The sequence below is a fragment of the Sceloporus occidentalis genome, unplaced genomic scaffold, assembly GCF_023333645.1.
Source record: "Sceloporus occidentalis isolate IW3139 unplaced genomic scaffold, rSceOcc1.0.p SCAF_1, whole genome shotgun sequence".
Taxonomy (NCBI): Eukaryota; Metazoa; Chordata; class Lepidosauria; order Squamata; family Phrynosomatidae; genus Sceloporus; species Sceloporus occidentalis.
In genome coordinates this window covers 176,093,163-176,118,188 of record NW_028316981.1, presented here as the reverse complement: position 1 = coordinate 176,118,188, position 25,026 = coordinate 176,093,163, and the positions used below count along the sequence as shown (strand labels likewise).

Sequence of the window (25,026 nt, the reverse complement as noted above, 5' to 3'; positions counted from 1 at the left end):
ACTGGGCCATAGCTAACAAAATGAAATTCAACACAGAGAAATGTAAGGTACTGCACTTAGGGCGGAAAAACGAAAAGCACAAGATATAGGATGGAGGACACCTGGCTGAATGAAACTACGTGTGAAAGGGATCTAGGAGTCCAGGTAGACCACAAGTTGAACATGAGTCAACAGTGCAATGCGGCAGCTAACAAGGCCAATGCGATTTTAGGCTGCATCAATAGAAGTATAGTGTCTAGATCAAGGGAAGTCATAGTGCCACTATATTCTGCTCTGGTCAGGCCCCACCTGGAATATTGTGTCCAGTTCTGGGCACCACAATTCAAAAAGGACATTGAGAAACTGGAGCGTGTCCAAAGGAGGGCGACTAAAATGGTGAAAGGTCTGGAAACCATGCCCTACGAGGAACGACTCAGGGAGCTGGGGATGTTTAGCCTGGAGAAGAGAAGGTTAAGAGGTGATATGATAGCCATGTTTAAATATTTGAAGGGATGTCATATTGAGGAGGGAGCAAGCTTGTTTTCTGCTGCTCCAGAGACTAGGACCTGAAGCAATAGATGCAAACTGCAGGAAAAGAGATTCCACCTCAACATTAGGAGGAACTTCCTGACAGTAAGGGCTGTTCGACAGTGGAACAAACTCCCTCGGAGTGTAGTGGAGTCTCCTTCCTTGGAGGTCTTCAAGCAGAGGCTGGATGGCCATCTGTCGGGGATGCTTTGATTGTGATTTTCTGCATGGCAGGGGGGTTGGACTGGATGGCCCCTGTGGTCTCTTCCAACTCTATGATTCTATGATTCTAAATGGATCCTGGAGCAGATCAAGCAGAAACCTCCCTGGAAGTCAAGATCACCAAACTGAGGCTGTTGTACTTTGGACACATAATGAGAAGGAAAGACTCATTGCAAAAGACAATAATGCTGGGAAAGATGGAGGGAAGTAGGAAGAGAGGAAAGCCACATGCCAGATGGATGGACTCTATTTAGGAGGTCACGAGTTTTATGGGGTTGCAGGAATTAAGCAGAACAGTGGAGGACAGAGGGTCTTGGAGATGTCTCATCCATAGGGTCACCATGAGTTGAGGACAGTTAACAACAACATTGTTAGTTTCCAATTTCTTATAGGACCAAGCCTACTTCCAGGGTTGGATCCAAAGAGATAAGGAAGTCGACAGACTGAAGACTGTAAGCCCACTGCACATAGGGAGTTTTGAAGAAGAAAAACTAATATATACCATATAAGAAGTCAACTGAAGCTAATTCCCTTAATTGAAAATCTGCCACACTGTGACAAGGGGAAAATCTTTAAGGTCTGGGAAAGGGTAGCCACCCATCTATTATGACATGGGGAAGTTAATGCCTTGCAAGTCACAATGACAGCAAGACTCAAATCTTGTAAAAAGTCATTTAGGAGACAGGGATGAGGAACATGGCCCCCTCCTCTGATGTTGGACTGTAAACCCCAGTAACCCTAACAGCCCATGGTGAGGAATGCTAAAAGGTGCAATCCAACATCTAGGAGGCTGCATGGTTCCCAACCCCATTGTAGGTTATGTTTTTCATTTCAAATGCTACTGGAGCTTAATTCAAATTCTGTGCTCCCAAATGTTGATCTGTTCATGAGTCCAGAAAAGATGTAATATCATCCTGTTATTTCATAGATTCATAGAGCTGGAAGAGACCTCAAGGGCCATGCCAATACACAATCAAAACACCCTGACAGAAGGCCATCCAGCCTCTGTTTAAAAACCTCCAAAGAAGAAGACTCTGCCACTCTCCGAGGAACAACTGTTACCATCAGGAAATTTTTCCTAATATTGAAGGGGATCTCTTTCCCTGTAGTTTGAATCCATTGCTCCGGGTCCTATTTCTTTTCTATTGCCTGGTTAACTAGCATAGTGATCACAAGAAACATTAAAAAGGTGCTTAAGAGTGAACAGTCCTCATGACCTCCTGCTCCCAGGATATGGAACAGTGACAATCAACCACTTGATGCCGGCAGAAATGACAGGATGAAAAACTAGGCTTTGCTTTCTAAGTGGGAAATGGGATTCCCAAATCTGTGGCATTGAGCATCTTAAATGGCAGTCATGCCATGCAGGGCATGCAGGATGGCAACAATTGCATCTAATATTATATGCCTTGGCTCATTTGAGTTTCCATAATTTGCAGATTCTTCCGTTCTAGTGCTGAACGATTATAATATTTGGGGTTTTCGATATGGTATCATGACAGCGTGATCATTTTGCTCTCATTTCCTTTATACTGAGCAAACTTCGGTAATGTGTGATCGGTAATGTGGAGCACAAGGGTACGTATCTGACACTTGAATGTTCCAGAACCACATCTTCAATTAGAAATTCTAATAACAACTTTTCTCTCTATGTTATCTCTCCAAGATAGAAAATCCAAGTAAATGAAAACTTGTGGCTGGGCACAGCTATGCAAGGTCTCCATCATCTGATAAGGTTATAGAGAGAGACATTTTAATCTTGTTTCGTATGAGATCCAGATGTAATTCTTATATTCAAGTGATGTTTAAAATGTATTAAAGGCATGGGTTGATAGCCCAGGAGACGAAAGCCCTTTTGCTATCAGATAATTTTTATGTTAGAGCAATCTTCTGTGTCACTTTAAGGACAGAAGAAAAGATGAGATTAAAACTTATTTCATCTAACGATCCTGCTGTGAGGTTGATAAAACCCGTTAAGAATTCATTTATTTGTCACTTTTATTATCATTGTATTTTCCCTTCCCTATTCTCATGAGTATGAAATGCCATGATCGGGGGGATGGGAATCTATTTTCTGTCAACACCTCCATCTGTCCTTGATAAACACCATTTGCCGTTAAGGTCATAGGAGCTTGCATATAATTAATCAAAATTGGCGCTGTGCACTTTGGCTCGATAAGGATATGAAGAAGGATTGATACTGTTGACTTGGTGAGAACAGTCTGTTATTGTCTCTCTAAAAATGAGCAGGTGAAATTATAAACAACAACAGTGATAAAAATAATCCCACTAAAGAATTTATTGCATGGATGCCCACCTTAGTCACAACGAAACAGCTGAGCCTCATTGAATTTCTATGAACAGACTTACCATCCCTGATGAACATAATTATAGCCCAGAATTGTTTAAATAGAACCCTTGGGAAGCATCAGTTTGACAGGCATATCATCATTGCCTTTCACATTTTTGTTTGGAGAATTTTAACTCTGCGATACTGTGTTTTTTGTTAAACACATTGTGAGGGCTGGGACTTGTCAGAAGAGTTGGGAGTGTATATTAGATTTTTATGGTGTTTGTCCAGGCTTGTAAATAGCCACTTACTTGCTATGATGAGTAGGAATCTGTTGCAGGTAACCAGGCATGGAAGAGTTTCTCGCTTTCTCTCTTTCTAGGAAAATTTAAGTTGCTACAAGTGATTGATTTGGGTATGCCTAAGCAGACAGTTAGTTTAAAAAGTTTGTGGACTACCAATTTTTTGTGCACTTGGTTAGGGGACTGGCACTGTTAAGGTATGGCGCACCTGCTCCAACTGTGTGCTTGCCATCTGTGGATTTGAGCATCTGCGGACCCCATTGATTTCAATGGCCGTGCATGCCGGAGACCCCAGGAGAGCGGCCACATGCACACTGCCATTGAATACCATGAGACCTGAGGTCCCACGGTTTTTGCCATTTGCCGGGCGTGGGGGGGGGGTCCGGAACAGATAAGAACAGCCTACTGTTTTCTCAGGAAATGAACTGTAACATCCCTTTTCTGGCAAATCCTTTTAGGAAGATTCAACTGCTTGCTGGCTTGAGTGAGTCACTAGGTGGAAATTACCCCATGCTCCAGAATCAGTATTGATATCTGGGCACAATGATATATAAAACCCTATATAGTTATATGATGTATAAAGACTGTGAGAGCCAGCATGGTGTAGTGGTTTGAGTGCTGGACTATATCAATGTGGACACGAGGGTTCAAATCTCCCACCCACCCAGCCATGGAAACCCTACTGGGTAACCTTGGGCAATTCACACTCTCTCGCCTTCAGAGGAAGGCACAGACAAGCCTCTGAACAAATCTTGCCAAGAAAACCCTGTGATGAGATCACCTTAGGCTCATCATAAGTTGGAAATGACTTGAAGGGACCACAACAACAACATGACTTAGGTCTAGGCACATTTGATGAGGGCACTGAAGAGAGCCTTCTCAGTGTCTGCTCCCAGGATATGGAACTATCTGCTGCAGAAGATTGGGCTGCCCTTCTCTCCTTCCACCACCAGCTAAAGACCTTTTTATTTGAATAAGCTTTTGATGTCTAAATGGCTATGTGTAAAAGTCTTTAATGCGGTACATGTGCTACATTTAAAAAAAAAATCTTTTCAAGGTTTTACATGATTTTGTATTGTTTTAAAGTAATGGTGTTTTAATATGGTAGCTTATTTAATTCTTTCAAAACTTTTTGATTACTAATTTTTAATTCATCTGCCTTGTTTAAAATTCATATATGAGCCCACTTGAGTCCTATGCAAGAGAAAGGCAGGGTATAAATAAATAAACATCGCTTTTGCTTTCCAGTTGCAGTCCTGCTGCTAGTATGAACATATGAATATTCTACATACTGTATAGAGTAGGGGCGGATGATGTACAATCCATGGGACCTTCTCCAATTTTGTTTTTCATGGGGAAAAATAGTATTCCCAGTTACTTCTTGTTTCTGAAATAGGTGTTCTGTTGTCTTTCATGGTAGTGTTATTCCAGTAACATTGGAATGGTAAATTGTAATCTCAGGGATTCTGGGGGCACTATTCACTTTTTTTTTAAATGAACATATTTTCATTTGAGTAGTTGGAGGGGAGGGGAGGTCCTTGAAGTCTAGAGAAGGGCAGAAATGGCTCCTAGATCCTCAGATGTTGATCATCCCTATTGTAGAGCCCTCTAGAAGCATTTTAAAAATGTAACTGGAATTAAGCAAATATGATGAAAAAAACCATCCTTGATTTTATAACATTCAGTATTCTAGACAGAGCTAGGAAATATCTCTGCTGGATATCTTGGACAGCCACTGACAACTTACTGAGCTAAACAAGACGTACAAGTCAACTGAATATGAGGCAGCTTCCTATGTTCATACTTTAATGGGTAGTTTACTTGTTGCATTGGGCTGCTGGTATTTTCTGACTTACCCTCACACACCAGAAGAAGTATGAATTCATAATCAGGTTAGAGTTTGAACTCCTTCACTATAAATGGTAGAGTCAGCAAAGGACAACTCTTCCTGGGAATCATGTTTGTCCATCCAGAATATGGCTGGGCTTTCTAGTGACTTTGGTCTAATGGGCCTACAGCTGGCATAGCAAGAAACCGTTAGTCCAATAACAGCAGCCATTTCATTGCTTGTGTGTGCAAAGACCTCCTTATTTCTCTCCAATTACAATCTGTCTTTCTTTCCTACACCTTGTTAAATGCAATGAATGTGAATGGAATCCCTTCAGTATTGAGTGATACTGATTCTTACAAAAGGAGCAGAATTAGGCTGGCCAGAGAGAGACACAACTAGGGAGGAGGTGTGTCTCAATGGAGGGATTCTTCCAAGGTCTCTTGCTGCTTCTGCCAGCCCCCATCCTGTTCCTCAATGGGTGAGAAACACATTGCTTGTGGAATTGGCTAAGAGAGAGCAGAAAGTCCCAAATATTTTGAGGAACTTTTTGCATAAAAATGGCCTCTTGTATTCCCATCCTCATTAGGGGGATCAGAGGTGTTCAGTAGAGATCTATCAGTGCCACACCACTCAAGAGTATGGCATTGGGCAGAATGAAACCCAAGGAGCTGACTCTGCTGGTTCCTGCTGTTCTTGAGGGGCTGAGTTGTTACTAAACCTCTTGCCAGAATGCTGAAACACACAATGCTCATGTTCTCCACCCTTGCCCCCAGCCACCTATGCTACCTTGGAGAAGGAGGAGAACAAAGATGAAGCCATTTGCTCCTTCCCAATCTTGTACCCCAACATTTGTTGGGGAGGGTGCTGAATGTCTTCACTTGGGAACCTCTCCTCCTTCAGTAGGTTCCCCAGTGATTTAGGACACACATCTAGGGTTGCACAGGGAGACCACACCAGTGGAAAGGGCAGCCTTCTGCAGATGTTCAGCCTCCCAACCTGGAAGGCTGTAGAAATGGTGGCCAATGGCCTCATCCCAACACTCTGTTGTGTAATGGTCATGGAATGGGTGGGAGAGAAAGAATATCCAAATAGTGCTTCTCTCTAGTCCAGTGTTGAGGCTGTCTTGTTTTAGGCTGCACAATTTGCTGAGTGTGATGTCTTACAATTGCTGAGTGTAATGTCCTACAAAAACTAATTTCTTGCTTATAAAAATTAGTAACTCAGGAGAAGCCCTGACTTGTATATAGGTGGATACTCAGTGGGAAATAGTGTGTGGCTCCTATCCATCATCTCTCCCGATTTCTGTGGAAATATAGTATTTCTAAAAATCCAGTTGTCTGTTTCCAATCTCCCAAATAGATAAGACGATATGGGCAAAGAGTGGTTGATTGTAAGAGTATAGTTAGGCACTTGAAGAAAGTATACAGAGAGCTAGGCTTTGATAGCTTCCTGGATTTTGCAGACAGAAGCAAACATGGAAGTGACTCACAAGGTAAGTAGCTTGGGACATGGAGCAGGAATAGTAGTAGCAGTAGTAATAGTAACAGTGGTGATACAACAGATGATTAAAATGATTTAGACCAGTTGTTCCCAACCTTTCTAATGCTGCGACCCTTTAATACAGTTTCTCCTGTTGTGGTGACCCCCACCATAAAATTATTTTCGTTCCTATTTCATAACTTTAATTTTGCTACTGTTATGAATCCTATTTTCATTGAACATAAGTAAAGCATAGTGATTAATCACAAAAAAAAGCCTCAGAGGTTGGCAAAGGCAAAGTTCCTCTGAAGAAACCTGTCCAGAAAGCCCCAGGATAGGTTTGTCTTGAGCCTTGGACAAGGAGCCACACTCTCTCAGCCTCAGAGGATGGCAATGGCCAGCCCCCTCTGAAGAAACCTGTCCAGAAAGCCCCAGGATAGGTATGCATTGAGCCTTGGGCATGAAGCCACACTCTCTCAGCGTCAGAGGATGGCAATGGCCAGCCCCCATCTGAAGAAACCTGTCCAGAAAGCCCCAGGATAGGTTTGTCTTGAGCCTTGGACAAGGAGCCACACTCCCTCAGCCTCAGAGGATGGCAATGGCCAGCCCCCATCTGAAGAAACCTGTCCAGAAAGCCCCAGGATAGGTATGCCTTGGGCATGAAGCCACACTCTCTCAGCCTCAGAGGATGGCAATGGCCAGCCCCCTCTGAAGAAACCTGTCCAGAAAGCCCTAGGATAGGTATGCCTTGGGCATGAAGCCACACTCTCTCAGCCTCAGAGGATGGCAATGGCCAGCCCCCATCTGAAGAAACCTGTCCAGAAAGCCCCAGGATAGGTATGCCTTGGGCATGAAGCCACACTCTCTCAGCCTCAGAGGATGGCAATGGCCAGCCCCCTCTGAAGAAACCTGTCCAGAAAGCCCCAGGATAGGTATGCCTTGGGCATGAAGCCACACTCTCTCAGCCTCAGAGGATGGCAATGGCCAGCCCCCATCTGAAGAAACCTGTCCAGAAAGCCCCAGGATAGGTATGCCTTGGGCATGAAGCCACACTCTCTCAGCCTCAGAGGATGGCAATGGCCAGCCCCCTCTGAAGAAACCTGTCCAGAAAGCCCCAGGATAGGTATGCATTGAGCCTTGGAAAAGGAGCCACACTCTCTCAGCCTCAGAGGATGCCAATGGCCAGCCGCCTCTGAAGAAAACTGTCCAGAAAGCCCAGGATAGGTTTGCCTTGAGCCTTGGAAAAGGAGCCACACTCTCTCAGCCTCAGAGGATGGCAATGGCAAAGCTCCTCTGGAGGAACCTGACTAGAAAGCCCCATCATAGAAGGGCAGAGGGGTAGTTGTTCAAAGTGAAACTGAAACTCTTTGGCTGTGCTGTCTCTCTTCCTTTTTGCAGAGCTCTATGTTTCTGAGAGAGGCAGGAAAGGGGACTCTGTGGGCAGTTACTATGCAACTGAGGAGGGGCCTGGAGGTGGCTGCTGCTCTAATGGGCCTAACTTGGGAGCCCTTTGTTTGGGAAGTGGTGCTCTGAGGGGGGTCCCTGGCGACCCCTGGGAAATTGTAATTCGACCCCCAAAGGGGTCCCAACCCCCAGGTTGGGAACCACTGATTTAGACGAATGGGATGAAGTCTGGTAGTAAGGATTTGCCCCTGTAATTCTAATTGTTACTTGTATCTGAATTCTAACACTACAGATATGGGTGAGGAAGTGCCTCCTTTTTTGCCATCCACATGGAAGGATGTTTATTTCATTTTATTTTATTTTCACTGAAAGGAGCATTCACTTCTATGATCCTTCCCCTCTTAAAATTGTTTGCAATCTGAAGTGGTACAGCCTAAACATCAGCTTACCATCTGAGTGAAAATTAGCTGTACCTAGTTACATGTGTATCTAAAAATGTCCTCCAGCTATCTCTCCCACTGCTTCTTGGCTTCCTCATCAACCTCTGATTCTTCTTTGTTCTTCCCAGGCTACATCCAGAAGATTAAATCTGGGGAGGAAGACTTTGAAACCTTAGCATCACAGTTCAGTGACTGCAGCTCGGCCAAGGCAGGGGGAGACCTGGGCGCTTTTGGAAGGGGTGAGTTGAGCCAGGATTTTATGTGGACGCAACCCTCCTGCTTCTTAAGTGGAATGGGAAGCTTGTAAAAGGGAGGGATATGCCAATGTTCACTTTCCTTGGTGGGGAGAAAATGGCTTTCATATGGACCTGCTGAGTAAGAAATGAACATGATTTATTTTAATAACAAAATCAGCTGGATGTCTAGGAATATGGTACAGACCCAGGAAACACTGGTGATGGTGTCCAGAACTTGTTGACTGTGTTTTAGGCAAGCACTGAGACTTTGGTCCTCTTTTTGAGAGGTTCTCACTGTTGTGCTGAGTCCCAGCCTGCGTTTATTTGGCTCCTTTTGCCAGATAGGATTTTTTCCCCATATGGCAGCTGCTTCTTGTAATCAACACTTTGGAGAATAGTGCTGCTCTTGCTGGGATGAGTGTTAACCATAATGGTTAGCAGTCAATTCACTTTATGTCCATACTCACCGCTAAACTTACCTGTCAGAATTCAAGGGCTGAACTCCTCGAGAGCTGTATGACCATGGCATCCTCCTCTTTCTCTGATGGCAGTGTTCATCTTGCAATGGACCCTTACAGACAGGCCAAAATAAAGCTGCTTCGGGTCACCTTGGAGGTATGCTTTTTAAATGATGCATGCGTCCTAAGAGGCCAGAAACTGTGTCAAAGCTGTGGTCCAGTCCTTAGGACAGGAGTGTGGCTTTGGCGTGGCTTCTGGCCTCTTAGGATGCATGCATCATTTAAACAGCATACCTCCAAAGTGACCTGAAGCAGCTTTATTTTGGTCTGTCTGTACAGGCCCAATAATAAAACTAAAAGAGCCATATACTGATAGCACACGGTTGTGTTCTCCTCAAACCCCTCCTTTACTGATAGTGTGATCTTGCTGTGTATTTATGTGCTTTTAGGGTAGTGCATGAGAGAGAGTGGTATCCTTATTAGGTGAATTAAGGCCACATTTCTTGGGGTCTATTGCTCTGGAATAAAGCTATTTTAGAAAGTGTTGTAGGGCATGGTAGGCTGAGTTTTGTGTCATCTGCATTCTTGTCCCCAAGAGGATCATGGGGGAAGTGACTGGTCTTTCCCATCTGTTACAACTTAAGGCTTTTCTCTGCTTCATTCCGTATGATTAAGCTTTCTGTCTACTGTATTGCACCAGCTGAGGCCTGGCTTCCTTCCCTCCTCCCTCCAGTTGGCTTCCACTGTGTGTTTGAATTAAAGGCTACCTGCTCTTCTAACGATTTCACCACCATAGAGGTTGTTCCACCTGCTGTGTTATACATTTGATTGATCAATTTGTCCTCATCTTTGGCACAGCAAAAGAGAGCTGGAAGGGATGCTGTGAGTTATCTACTCTTGCCTTGAGGCATGCTAGCCAGGACTGCTGGTTTATGTGGCTTCATCTGGAAAGTGCAGGAATCTGGTATCCTTAGAATAATAGGTACTATTTTTAAAGGTTTTAATTCATGCATTCTCAGAGAGAAGTTGGGGTGGAAGGTGGAAACAGGGTTGTATCTAGAGATGCTTGGTGGGTTTTGTGGTTGTTGTTGATCAAAAGAGGGATTTAAGGGAAATGGCTTGGCTTTTCCCTCTTCCAAGATTAGTATTATTTAGCCTCAGTTCTAAGTCAAAACTTGAAAGGGCTGTAGCTCAGTGGCCATGGCTGTTACTTCCATCAGGAATGTCCCAGGTTTGTTCTCTTTGGCTGAGATCCTGGAATGCTGCTGTTGGAGTAGACAGAACTGAGCAAGGTGGGTCAGTGGTCTGATGCAGCTTCGTGTATGCACCAACCACCTGAATACTGCAACTTATTTCAATTCTTCAAATTAAGCATATTGTTATTGTTTGCCTGCAAGTTGTTTCCTACATATGGTTTCTGACTAAGACAAACCTATCACAGGTTTTTCTTGGCAAGATTTGTTTGGCAGGGGTTTGTCTTTGCCTTCCTTTGAGGCTGAGAGAGTGTGACTTTCCCAAGTTCACCCATTGGGTTTCCATGGCAGAATATGGATTCAAACCCTTGCCTCCAGAATCATAGCCCATCACTCTAAACCACTGCTCCACATGGATCTCTCGTTGGTGTAGCTTTGTTTTTGCATAATCTATATTCAGTTCCTCATCATCATGAGGAAAGGCAAGTGCTGTTTGATGTGCTGAAGTCATCCCATGTTGCTGGGTTAACCTACTCTAAGTTTCTACATTTCACCAGGCACTCCTCATACATTTCAGAGTTTGAGGACTAGCAAATTGATTTTGCATGAAAACAAGATCTTCACATGGATATCTTCACAACACTGAGTTCTGAGCCTGATGTCATTTTATGTCCTTCCTGGGTAAAGATGGAGGGAGAAGGAGGCATAGGCTAAAAATATTTTAAATAATGAAGGCTGTATGCCAATGTAGAGGCAAGGAGAGAAGAAGTGAAAAGGGAAAGCCAGGTTGCTGCTGGGAGTGCCACCCCTGATGTTTGTTCACTATGTCCTTGGTGCCTTTAGCTTCATACTTTGAAGCTTTGTTGCACCAAAGAGGACTCTTTGGAGTGGAAAACAGGGCATGTAGGTGTCATGAATGAGACTTGTTTGCCCACAGAACCAAAGGGGATGTAATTATACTGCCTTACTCACCAAGCCTCCAGCTTTTCTTTCTTTGCTGAGCCACAGTCTGGACAATGGTAATGCAGACTGCCTGTGAAAAATGGCACCCCCTGCAAGTGCACTTGCCCTTCTTCACATGCTGAAGGCAACTCCAGTTGGATATTGTCTTCCTCTGCAGAGATTACAGCACCTTTATGGCTTTCATTTGAGATGTGTTTTCCTAAGAAGATGAGCTGTCCCCTTCTGAATGACCCTGGAATAATATGTACCGGTAGACTGCAAGCTTCTGTCAAATGAGCTCAGGGATATATTTTTTTATGAGCTGTTTAGTGATGGCTGCGGGAGCCCTGCAAATCTTCTTGTACAATATGAAACCCATAAAAAACAGATTAAAGTAGCAGACTGTTTGCTAGTCATCTAATTTTTGGTTTAAAGCAGACGGGACAACCTTTTCTTTCCTTTCCCAGCTGCGATGCTGCTTGAATTTGTTGATGGCAAAAATGTGAAATGGTTACTTTAAAACAAGGCGAGTAAGAAATGCACATCTTGTAATGGGAAGGTAGAGGTCCCCCCCTCACTGCTATTGAATTTTTTTAGCAGGATTGTGGGTCAGTGTCATCCCCAGCAGACTCAAAGTTGGGCAGCATGGCTCTACCCCTACAAGAATTTGCTCAGTCCTGTTTTAAAGTCTCCATTCCAGATGAGTGAGTCCTGCAGATGTTGGCACATTCCCATTGACATTGCAGGGAGCATCCTAAAACCTAGAGGTCTGAGGAAGGCATTGGGTATCCTGACGTGTGCAGACTATCCTCAAAATACATTCTTCACTTCACATTACTTTCCAGAAGGGGGAGTAGGTGAGTTGTAGCGGAGAGCTGGCTGTGTGGAGAGCCTGATCATCCTCATCACTGTTAGTGGAACAGCTTTCAAGCACTCAGTGTCCTCCGGACAGAATCCTAAGCACAACAACAGACCTTTCAAAGCCAAGAAGTCATTTTGGTCTCAGCCCTGTTTTAGTAGCTACAAACTCCAAAATGGACTTATTTCCCGCATTGAACAGAGCAATAGCTCATTCTGTAATTCACATACTTCCAATCAAAAGAAGAAGCATCCACTGGCTTGTAAAGGTTGGAAGGTAAATGTGTTGAATTTGTTACATTTATGTGAAGGCTTTTTAATAGCTCCACATGTAAACTTTTGGGAAACATTTGTGAACATTTTGCCTTGAATGCAGAACAACAGGTAGTCTAAGTGACTTCACCCAGGATGTGTTGGCTTATTTGCATCTTTTCTAAAGTCAACAATTTCTGCTGGAAATAAAAGCTCTGGCTACTTGAGAGCCCTGATGTGTTTATTCAGCCACTAGCCAGGACCCTGCTGATCTAACCTAGTCAAAACATTTTTCATTTGGAATCCAGGTCTTGCTTTGCATGGAGGCAACCATTTTAATTGCTCTTTGTCTTCATTTGCCTGTTGTGCTGTCAAGTGGCAGCTGTCTCTTCCTCACTTCAATATTTCTTCCTCACTTCAATATTTTTAAGATGGTTGCTAATATTGACACTTTATGGATTGGGAAGTAATGAAACAGCCATTAATCTTGGGCTGCCAGTGACTGGTAGCTTAGTCTCATTTAGAAACTGTCAGCTCAGTCCTGATCCTGGGTGACTTACTGAATGAGATGGTTTTAGACAAGAGAGGCAAACATTGCACAGCAAGGCTATAGGACTTTCTTTTGTCCACTAGGTGGTACTCGTGGCACAAGCAGCTTCTTAGTGTTTTCCGACACACCAATTCCCAATTTCTCATTTATTTATTTTTTTGCTCATTTCATTCATTTTGTGGAACTGCAAACTATAATTTATTAGAACTATGAATCCTGGTTATGTTTAGAAGTGAAATGGCTCAAACATTCCAATTTATCATCTCTCTCTCTCTCTTTTTAAAGTACCAAGTAATTGACGTTTCCTCTTTTGACTTTATTGAAGCCTGGGCGGTTGTTTTTCTTCATTTTGAAATGACGATCTCATGGTTTGAAAATAAAATTGACTTTTTAAAAAGATCCTTTGGGGAAGGAAAGGAATGGGGCGGAAGAAAGGGTAATAGAGGAAATGGTAATAGAGGAAACAAAATGGAATGGTCCTTCCCTGTTCGTTTCTTGCAAATCCAGGCTTGTGCATATATGCATATATATGTTATCCTACAAGAAGTAATAAAGGAAAACACACTCAGGACCAAAACCTCTCTACATTTTGGTTCCATCCTCTTCAAGAAGGTAGATGAACATTACTTTTCTTTACCAGTTCCAATGCATCTTTTTGCTATGCTGCTTCATTCCTAGCCTGAGTTAGTTGGGCCCTCAGCAGTCAAAACCCCAGTGATTAAGGGAAACCAGGGCCCGTTATAAACGGGCACCCTAGGACGGACTCAGTCCGTGCTAGGGTTAGAAAGGGGCGCCTCTTCCAGACGCCCCTAACCCTAGCACGGACTGAGTCCATAACAAATGGCGGCAGCCGTTCCACACAGCTGCCGCCATCTTGACGTAACAGACGCTCTGCGTCCGCACGTCGCGCCCCGGAAGTGACGCCGCAAGTGCGCGACTAGCGCCTTGCGGCGTCTCTTCCAGGGCACAGAAAGGAGCACGATTTTTGCGCTCCTTCTGTGCAGCGTCCGGGAACTGCGCGGTTTGGCTGCTGCGGTTCCCGGACGCTGCAACCGGCAGCGGCGGCAGACCGCCACTTCTCGGCGGTCTGTAACGCGCCTATCTGTTATAATTTATTAAACAAGTTATTGCCAATAAAAGAAACGTTACCTGTTCCCTTCTTCTCTGAAATCCCTCTCCATCATAGGAGGACCTTCGCTCCATTTCCTCCTCTTCCCAGTTATGGTTGAATATATGTATGTGGGTGTGTGACTTCAAGTCACCTGTCAACTTATGGTGACCTTACAGATTTCATAGCAGTTTTTTAGACAGGGAATACCCAGAGGTAGTTTTACTCTGAAATAAATTTCTTCAGAGAATTTTCTGGGTTTTGGTTCATCCCCTTTGGGAGGTGAACCACTGGCCATTGCAATAATTGTAGATCTGCTTAGTGCAGGGATGGAGGAAGGTCCTCCTATAACCAGGATTCGGCTCTCCATGTATTTTCAGCTAAAATGCCCATACCCTGTTATGGCTGGCCATCTGGCTGAATCTTCTGGGAGATGAAATCCAAAACATATAAGGGGGGGGGGGGAGTTCCCTGCATTCCTTGCTTAGTGTGTATGAATAGTTGAAAGAACAGCAGCTCAGAAGATTGCACAGCTCTTGATCATTCCCTAAGGTTGCCTCATTGATCTTATTTATATAACTGGTGTTGCTATTCATGTTCACTAAATACTTGAGCTCTGCAATGCATTCATTGCTTTGATTATGAAAGTTTCATTGTCTACTAAGGAAACGACATGGACACTACTGTAGTTTTTAATGTTCTTTCCAAGTAACCTGACTTCTGGAAAGTTCTAGACATTTATGTGGAGGTTTAAGTCATCTTGTTTCATGCGTGTTTACAAAGAAATCCAATTATTTAGTGAAAACCAATAAGTTATATTTGTTATAGCAACTAATTAGTGTCCATGTTTGTTTAGGAGGTGTATGAATTACAGAATGAAAAACTTAATTACAATTAATTATAAACTCAATTACAAAATGAGAAACAATTTAAATCAACTATTTAAATTGGCCTCTCCAACCTCTCCAGTTATGGTAATTTCATTGAATCCTCCCTAGACCTGTTGTTCCTAAACGTGTATGATCATTTCAGACTGGGGACTGGCCAAGCTGGTGCCCACTGCTACATCTTGTTCCCTAAAATATTCTATTAACCATCAGCACTATTCATAATTTTATAAACCTTCCTCATCTATCAATGCTCTCATCCCCCCAAGCAGAGCAATCCTACCTCAAAGGTGCAGAGAGACAAAAGCAAATAAATGAAGTGTTCAATCCAAAGCCTCCCACTCCTCTCTCTCACACACACACTAGGCTCATACTGGTAGAGCAAAGAGGAGTTTCTGTTTCTGTTTTACCTCTCTAGCCTCTGGAAAGGAGTTAATTTCCAGTGAAGCTGTTGCTCTGCTGCTGTATTGAAGGGGGATGTGTCCAGACTGAATCTAGGAAAGCTGTTGATCCTGCAGGAACAGCCTCTTCTGGCACAGGCAAACTGATTGTGGAGGTTTCCATTGTGGTTGGGAGAGAGATTGATCTCTGTCACTTACAGTCCTCTGTGTGTTCTCATAGGAAGAGATCCAGTGTATCCCTACCAGGGGCCATAGGAGTGCATCTTATGTTTTTCTTTCCTAAACTAAATACCTGCAGATGCTTCAGTCTCTTTCTCTGATGGAAGCTGTTCCACAGCCTCAATCATTTGGGTAGTTCTTTCCCCCTTCCAGCTGTGGGAATGCATTCTGAGAGGAGACAAGCATTGTGGTATGCTGTGTTGTGGTATGTTGAGAGGAGACTGTAGATAAGACATGGCTGAACAAAGATACAACCCATTCCTTTCCCCTGTTTCAAGTCCCACACCCAATCCACAATACCAGACTAGCTCAGAGGGGTGCAGGATTAGTATAATATTCTGAACAGAACCCTGCTGATAGCTGCTGTCATGCAAGTCCAGACACAACAAATGGAATTATATTTTGGCAGGGAGCAGAGCACTGAATTGAATTTTTATACATATATACAAGGTTAGGAGGTGTGGTCTACTGACAGTACCAAGAGACCTTGGAGGGTCATCTACCCCACTATACCCCCAGCCAAAGAAAATATATGTTTGCCTCCAAATGCCCTCTGGAAAAACCTCGAGATCACGTCTTGTTTGAAAAGGCTTCTTCTGGATCCAAAATGGTGGTGGTGATGGGAGGGAAGAGGAGTGACAAAATTGTTCCAGTCTTCTCATATGGAAGATGTTCTACAGCCCCAGTAATTTGGATATCCCTTTTCTTACCCCTTTCCAATTTTTTAATAAGTTGTTTTCTTTCCCCAGCCCATGCAATTCCTTCTCCACTCTAGACAGTTCTAAGGGACCACAAAAATGTCTCTAGGCCTACATAGGGCACACAGGCTGTACTTTCCCCATCCCTCATCTGTATCTACCTTCTCTTCCCTATCTTTGTTGAGTAGATGGATCACGTTTTTCACTGTTGTCCATTCTCAAAGCTGTTCCTGTGTCGATTCCCTTCCTTCCATTTTTAATCATCCTTGCAGCCACATGCATGGGGTTATTGCAAACTTAGATAGATACCTCTTTGCTTTCTCCCTCTCTCTACCCCAATCTTTTTGTGAACTAAAGTTCATGGGAAACAACAGGCCAAAGATATAATTGCTAATCTTAGGAAAGAAAATATAGACTTGCAGCCAGAAAGGAAAGGCACAGATGGATTTAAAGTCTAAAGTAGAATATATAAATTTTACCCAGCCTCTTCAGAGTCATGATGCATCTGTGATGCACAGCTCGTGCAGAGCCCGCAAAGAGATTAGTATATCATCCAAACGTCACTCTTTTTTAAAGGAAGTGGGGAAAGGATTCATCTGTCACACTGCCTTTAAGCTTTCTGTATTCGTCTCCTACAGCACTGGCTTGCAACTCGTAGACAAGGGTCATAAACTTACATGAGATTTACTTGGTCTTTTTTAGCCTGATCCGTGCTGTGTCGAGCATCTCAAGGCAGAAAGTGCTTGTGAAGGCTTTCAGAGCTGAGTTCAGGCATCATGGAGCTTGTCTCCTTGCTCTTTTCTTTCTGTTATCCCCCAGAACTCAAAAGAGTTCCTGTAGAGGTGGTGCCCTTTTGCAGTAGTTAAAAGCCTCATTATTTTGGGCTGAGAGCTAGAGATGCTTGGACTTCTTTAAAATCAGATGCTTCAGGTACCATTTGTTCTGTGCCCTGCTGCAGCCATTTCATAACTGCCTGTCTCTCACTCAGCATTTCCCCCCAACACTCCTACCTCTTGTTGCAAAACAGATTCCTAGCATTGTTGGACCTGAGTTTCATGTGTAGAACAATCATGACTTGAGCTGAAGCTGTGCCCAGAAAGAAGGCATGTGAAAATAAAAAGTGCTGGATTAGGAGTCAGCATGGAGTAATATATGAAGGGAGGCTTTCTGAAAGATCAGGATTCAGAAATCCCCATGTTTCAAAGAAAGGGAAATGCAGGGAACAGAAGGGGTCTCTGATAGTACTGTGGGACAACCTGGCAAAACCCTTTTCCTACTTTCCTTTTGCTGCTGAGACCAAACTGGCCCAGGCAGGGAAAGAGATGTGCCTCATGCCATCACAACATTTTTTTCTTATTATAGATAGGATCAGATAACAAATAGATAGAGGAGCTAAAACAGAGTGAGTTTCACATTCCATGGACAAAGGCTCCCATCTTTCCAATAGAGAGCTACCCAGTGAGAACTGGAAAAGTTCCCTGCGTCCAAATAATATTATCTCTTTTAGCATGTTTGGTTTAAGTATTATATTCAAAAATATATCAAAGCTTTATGTGGAAATTACTTTATTGAAATATTTGTCATAATGTAAAGAGAATAGTACAATCAACCTGCGCCATACGTGGGCTTCCCATATGCAGCTTTCAGCTTACACTGAAGCCACAGTACAATTTAATGAGTGGTGTGTGCACCGTGCCATGCACCATGCACATGCTCTATTGTTTTCAATGGGGCGCAAGCATACACGGTTTTCGCCTTACTTGGGGGGGGTCCGGAATGGATTCCCTGCATAAGGAAAGGGTGGACTATATATACAGTACACCCTTGCCTTACGGGGTGGGACCTGTTCCGGACCACCACCACCAACCCACGTAATGCTCAAGCCCATTAGATATAATGGGGCTCGTGCATGACATGCAGCATGCGCGCCATTGTTTGTTCTGTCGTGCAGCTTTCAGCATAAGCTGAAAGCCACATAAGAGGTGCCCACGTAGGACCCAGGTGATCACACTTGCAAGAACATTGGTTTTTTAAGATCACATACAGTATCTAAACAGAGCTGTACCTGATACAGCTTATACCAACAGTCTTTCTTTTATTGAAGTACAGAGTGACCAAAAATTATCTTTACAATTTCACTTGTATATAGAATTGAAATTGTAAAGATACTTCAAGCACTCTTTATAATTGTAGTACCTTCAGCTTGACTTGCTCACTCACTGCACTGCTTATCAGTTCCATTTGACACTGAGAAAAAATTGATTCAGTACAACTAGCTGAACTTTTATTTCTTTGAAATGTGAACGTGAGTCTGGACACAGGCAACATACCTTATTTTTTCTTGATTAATGGTACTTATAACTGAGATTTTGATGTTTGACAAAGATTTTGCTAAATAGAAACAAGCTTATCAGTCTGTTCCATTTGTTAGTCTGTTCCTCTGTGCACTAGGGTTTATCATGCTTGCCTCCTCAGAAGAATAACTAGAACTTTACATTTTGTATTTAGCCCATATAACATGATTTATTGCAATGCAGCAGCCCAGACAGCAATGGATAAACATAGATAAAGATATGTAAATGGTGTGGAAAATTTTCCATGGAAAAATATAGCATTCAAAAGTTACCAGAAAACGTTCTGTTTTCCATCCCACATTTCTAGGGGTATCCCCTACATCTTGTCAGCGCATTGCAGTCTTCAGCATCAGTACAGTGCTAGGAGGAGTGTAGAACAAAGAAACAACTTGTTGCCATTACATTTGCTTGGGAAGAGCAAAATATGGCCTTCAAGCTAATCCACGGCCATTTTTGCATCTTGAACCCCCTCCCAATGCAATCTGACTGCTGATAATTACCTGGAGAGTTGCCTTTTTTTTGCTCCTGGACACTTCAAGGAATAGTTGTTTTCAAGTTCTAGACCCTTCCAGATCCCCCACTATCTCCCAAAATTGGAAAAAAACCTGACAAATAAAGAATGAAACTGGAATGAGCTTTCAGCCACTTCTGGATTTTGTTTTAAAAGAATAGTATTTTTAGGCTTTATGCCCCTCTGGTGGTGCAGAGGCTAAAAGCAGGTACTTCATCCACAGTGTTGTGAGTTTGATCCCAAGGCTCCAAGATTGACTCAGCCTTTTATCCTTTCGTAGGTCAGTAAAATGAGTACCCAACTTGTTGGGGGCAATTGGCTTACAGATTGTAAACTGCTTAGAGAGTGCTGAGTTCACTACTAAGTGGTATAAAAATATAAATGCTATTGCTATTGCTCACCCTGACCTCGGGCAAAAAATTGACCCCAGAGCCTTTGACAACTCAAGTGTGCATTAGACTATCAAAGCAGACGTAGGGAACTGAGGAACTGTTGCAGGATGTAACGTTGAGATGACTGAGATTTTCTCTAAAGATGGGAAGACATCCCCTATATTAAAACAACAACAAAATACACTTTGCAGCTAGTAAGCTTCACAGCAAGAATTTTCTTCCATGATGTACTAGTTTTCTGGTTGTAGAAAGTATTGTTTGTAGTGTGTCCACTTACTGTATACATACGAGGAGACACATCATTAGAGCATTAGGAGAGTATTGGGAAGTAGAATGCCCTCTTCGAACTCTGATGTGTTGCAATCCTATCTCATTTTATGTCCTACATCTGATTTTATATCCTATGGACCACCTGCTTGATACATTAAAAAGAATGTGTAAAATGGGGGAGCAGAATTGGAACAAAAACGATTTAGGGTTTGGGTAACTGGGAATGCTTGATTTAGAAGCTGGAGTGTTAAAATGCACACCCAGCCTAGATTTTTAACGCTTCCATCTTGTCTCATAAATGTTTGAGGGTGGTTTGGAATGCACATTACAATGTGTTTTTTCTCCTCTGTGCCAGAGAGTGCATTTGAGGTGGAGAACTTTAAGACTGGCGTGTTCTTGGTGCCAGGGGATTTGGGGGGATGGTAAGAGCCTTTTGTCAGAATCTCAGGAGAGCCCTGCAGTAGAGTGTTTGCAGAAGGGCATGTGTATAAGTATTACACATGGAGTTTTGCCAAGAAATAAAACATGCATATTTGTCCAACAGTAAAGAATAGTGTGTAATTGTATGCTATTGCTGATTAAGGCCATTTGCAAACTTCTAGACTAATCTAAACACTTAGGAGAAAATATTTTGCTATGGTCCTCTTTTCACTTCTCGTGGATGTGTCCACCCAAATGCCTTTTCGTGATTACTTATTGTATCTTCATGTTCTCACATTGCTCTGGATAACCTGATGGAACACGTGAGGACAAATTTGGAATGTTTCTGATTAAAGTCCTCTTGATATGATGCCAGTTGTGTTCGAGCTGTAATTGAACTCTCTTCTTCTGTCTGGCAGGTCAAATGCAGAAACCTTTTGAAGATGCCTCATTTGCACTGAGGACTGGCGAGATGAGTGGACCAGTATTCACAGATTCAGGGATCCATATCATCCTACGTACAGAGTGAAAGTGCCTTGGTGTGACACACTGGGAAAGGAAAGGGTGGCGGGAAAAGAGGAACAAGAGAACCTTTATTCCAACCCTCTGTGCTCTCTCTGTCCCTGAACAAACTTCATATCTAGCGTTTTCATTTTTATTCTGTATTTAAAAAAAAACCCTTGTTTCATATCTCAGTTCCTTCTTTGGGACCCTGATGTAATGTTTCCCCCCATAGAGATGCATGGTTAGTCGAGGCTGAAAACATAATCAAAAACAGAGAGACAGTAGCGTCTTTCTGGGGCTAGAGACGAGGATGTTTTAAATAAAAAATAAATGAACAGCCGCTTGAGTCTGATGCTGATGATTCCTCTCATTCAGGAGATGCGCCTGTGCTTACAGGATAATTCGTCAATGCTTTAGCTCCCTATTCAACATATAGTAGAGTTATTTATTGCAGGGCACCACCCACCGATGGTGGCAAAATTTAGCCCTCAGTGTTTTAGATAGAATCAGGATCTTTTCTGCTACTGTCTACCCTTATTTAGGTGTTAAAAATATTATGTTCCCTTTCCACCCCGAAGCAGAATTCAGTGGCATTCAGTTTTCAGGTTGGCCAATCACTGATAAATTGCCCTTGGATATAAACAGGAACCTTTTTTCTGCAAGATAGCCTTCCTTTGAGGTAGCAACCTCAAATGTGCAGTGTCCTAACTGAGCCATACTGGTGGTCCCCACTGGGCTTCCTTGTTTGCTTCCAACAAGCGGGAGTTTCCTTGCATCTTGTTTGCTTCCATATAGGGGGAGATTCCATGCCTCTAAAGAGATAAGTACCCCCTTCTGTTGTATTGTTCTTCACTACCCCACACTCACACCCAATAGAAGCAAATGGGGAAGACCTGCTTGTGAAGTAACTCAGCATGGGCATCTGAGTATTCCCAGGACTCTGGATCCAGACACCTGGTTTTTAATCTGCTATGTGTTTTCCTCCAGTATGTTTTCACATTGACTTAAAACTTGAAGATGCCTTTTTTTTTTTAAGGACAAGCAAAGGTATTAACCATTGGTACGCTTCCCATATAGCTCTTCCTTTCCCCAGCTTTAGATTCCTGAAAAATTACATTAGGTTAGATTGTATGTTAACCATTCCCATGTATGGTTCTTGATGCTGAAATACCATCCTATGGGAAGGCTGGTAGATATAGTTAGCAGGGGTTTGTTAGTTGGTTTATTTGATATGTTATTCTTTTTTTTCTTTTTTAAGAAGCAAGTCACGATCCATTTGCGGTTTAAGAAAACACTGTAAAGTCAATCTTTCAGTTACACTGCATTGTTTCTGTTTAGTCAAATAAAATTCTCACCAAGTTCCTCGCATTTGGTCATCCAAGCAAGCTTTGTGTATATATATGTATAGAGAGAGTGTTCCCTTTCTCTTATGCAAGAAAAATAAAATAAAATAAACCTCTCCAATTAAATATCATCAGAGTTTTGACCTTAAGATGTGATTTTTGTTTTGTTTTGTTTTGCTTTTTCACATGTGCTTGTATTTGATTGTATGTATCTCATTTTATTCCTTTTTCATCATAAAGCAGAGCTTACCAGGTCTAAAAAGAACTCGTTTGAAGTTACTGGAACAATTCTGCACAGTTTCATGAACAACCAGGCCAAACACAGCCCACCTAGCTGTGGACTGTGTATGGCTCGCTAGGTGCTCAGCAAATGGCTGATATTGCTGCCCGGTGCACATTCTCCATTTCCTTCCTCTACTCCTTTTTCAGGCTGCCTAGTAGTTCCCTAAACAGACTTGTCATGGGTGATTGATAAGTGACAATTGGTAGAGGTCAGCTCTAATGGAAAAATATTGGAAAGAAGTGGTATTTAGCACCTTTCTCCCAAATTGGACCTGAGAGGGCTCGCCAAAGATGCTTAAAAACAACAACACAGTACAATTTTAAAACACAAAGATTAAGTTAGGTTGAGTGTGTTATGGAATGAGATTTTGTGTTGACAGAGATAGAATATTTATTTCAAGTTTCAAGGAGCCATTTCAGTGGAGGACAAAGTCTGATGGTGTCAGAGAGGAGAGACAGAAAGGAAGAGAATACAAAGTCAAGGAAAGTTCACATTTTCCAGGACTGGTCATGGTTTGAATAGTTGTGTAAATGGGTTGGTGGTGGGCTGTAGTTCTTGCCATGTCCCAGATCACATTTGAAGTGCAATGAAACTACATTTCCAAATACCAGTCCAAATACTTCCGATACTAAAGTATTTCTGAATACTTCTGATACTAGTCCTATCATTCCAAAACTGGCTTTAATTTTCCTGCTGTATGGGGAGACAATCCTTACATTGGGGTCTTGCTCCTCCTGCACACTTCCAAGGCAGGGTATCTTCAACCTGTTACTCCACTTATCCACTCTAAGTGTGAGAGAGAGCCCCTCCTTTGCAGTTCCATCAGGCCTCACATCCAACAGGACATGGTTTCACTTATCGCTGAACCTTTGGGTTATTTTTGACAACTAATGACTGGTTTTGTTCTAAGGAACATTTTTGGTTCTCGCAGCTTTTCTAGCTTGATGGAGGTGGTTAGTGTACAGAGAAATGGATTGTGTGCTGAGCCCCCAACTCTCCTCTGACAAGTAGTTGGGGCGAATGGACAGTGGAGGAAGCACCATTTGAGTATGCTGAGTTGGAGGACCCCTGTTTGGGGTATCAGATCCTAACCCTTTTTGGGACATAGGTGGCTAAGGGGTTTAGTGATGCTACACAGTAGTTTGAGCATTCAAGTGATTTGAATGGCATTGCTGTGGCCATGCAGATGAACATTTCTGATGCTCCCACTTCTCTCCTGCCCCTTGTGATTGATCAGCAGTGCCTACATCCAGAGTTTTGCCACTGGATTTCTCTCATAGTGAAACAGGCAATTACTTAAAAGCCTGTGTGAACAGGTAGGTCTTTCTCCAGAGCGAGCATCTCTTCATTCGTTTGACTCGGAGGAATTCCCTACGGTTCTCAGGAAGGTGGAAAAGTCTGAGTTTAAATTCTACCAAGCAGGTTTCTAGTAAAACAAGGGAAGGAATATCTGAAATGAGATCTAAGGCTAAGAGATTTCTGTTGAAATGATGGAGGGGGGAATGGTCTCAACTTGGTTTGGCAAGAGCTGCACCGGCTTAAACTAAGGGCCTTTATGCCTTTTCTAATGAGGTGATGGAGATACTGAAACTGCCCTTCATTGGTCCAAAACATATTGCAGAAATAATCCAGTTTGAGACCACTTTAACTGCCCTGGCTCAGTAGTGGGGAATCTTGGAAATTGTAGCTTATTGTAGCACCAGAGTTCTCTCACAGAGAAATGTCTCAGAATTACAGTTCCTAGAATTCCCTAGCATTGAGCCAGGGCAGTTAAAGTGGTCTCAAACTGGATTATTTCTACAATGTAATGGACCATTCATGCTTCTCTGGCTGGACTGGCTTGGGGGTACTCTTTTCCCTAGAGATACAGATGATATCCCCAGAAACCATGAGGATAAAATATTGGAGACTTTTTAATGCAGGCCTCACAAGGTTGCTGTTCTTGCCATTTGAGCTGCTGCAGTCAATTCTTTGTTTGCTAAGACCAATATTAGAACTGGATCCTGGATTTGCTCCCACAGGTTCCTAAGGACAAAACTAAGCTTTGGCAAGGGATCAATAAATTAGTCAAGGCCTCTGCTTTCATGGCAGGTACCAGTCTTAATTCTGTACAGTTTGCTTCTAGGGCCATGGCACCAGATATTGCTACCATGTACCAATAATTGGCTAAAGAATTGGAATGCTGACACCATATCTAAGGCTTAGTTGGCTACATGTCCTTTTAAGGGCTCTAAATTGTTTGGCAACATGTTAGATGATGTGTTAGTCAAAATTAAAGATAAGCAAAAAGCATTGCCATCATTAGCTAAAAAGGAGGATAAAAATACTTTCAATGTTAGAGCTAATTCTTTCGTCCCTACAGGTCTCAGTTCAGACAGTGAAAGTTTAGATCTTTCAGATCTAATTGGACTTCTTCCAAACCACTGAATTGACAACAGCACTCAGCAAGATTTAATAAAGTTCCAGCTTCTACTAACAGAGTAGAAGATCAAACCAAAACTCACCCAAACTGATTTTTTAAAAAAACTTGCTTTGAGTCACTGCTGGTGTTTTTCCCTGAATCTATGAAGATTCCAGCGCATTGTAGTGGAGACAAATGCAGTAACCTTCTGGGTGTTTGTAGGTACAGCATGAAGGGTATCACACAATAATCAAACATCCAGGACCAGAAC

General features: G+C 42.7%; 1 protein-coding gene across 1 annotated transcript in view; it reads left to right on the top strand.

The window, feature by feature from the left end:
- Positions 1-22,220, top strand: part of PIN1 (peptidylprolyl cis/trans isomerase, NIMA-interacting 1) — a 52,090-nt gene extending 29,870 nt beyond the window's left edge. The window contains exons 3-4 of the mRNA XM_089482992.1: positions 8,604-8,714; positions 20,644-22,220. Coding sequence (XP_089339118.1) covers positions 8,604-8,714; positions 20,644-20,753 — 221 coding nt within the window. The 3' untranslated portion in view covers positions 20,754-22,220. The remainder of the gene's footprint in view (positions 1-8,603; positions 8,715-20,643) is intronic.
- Positions 22,221-25,026: the final 2,806 nt, after the last annotated feature.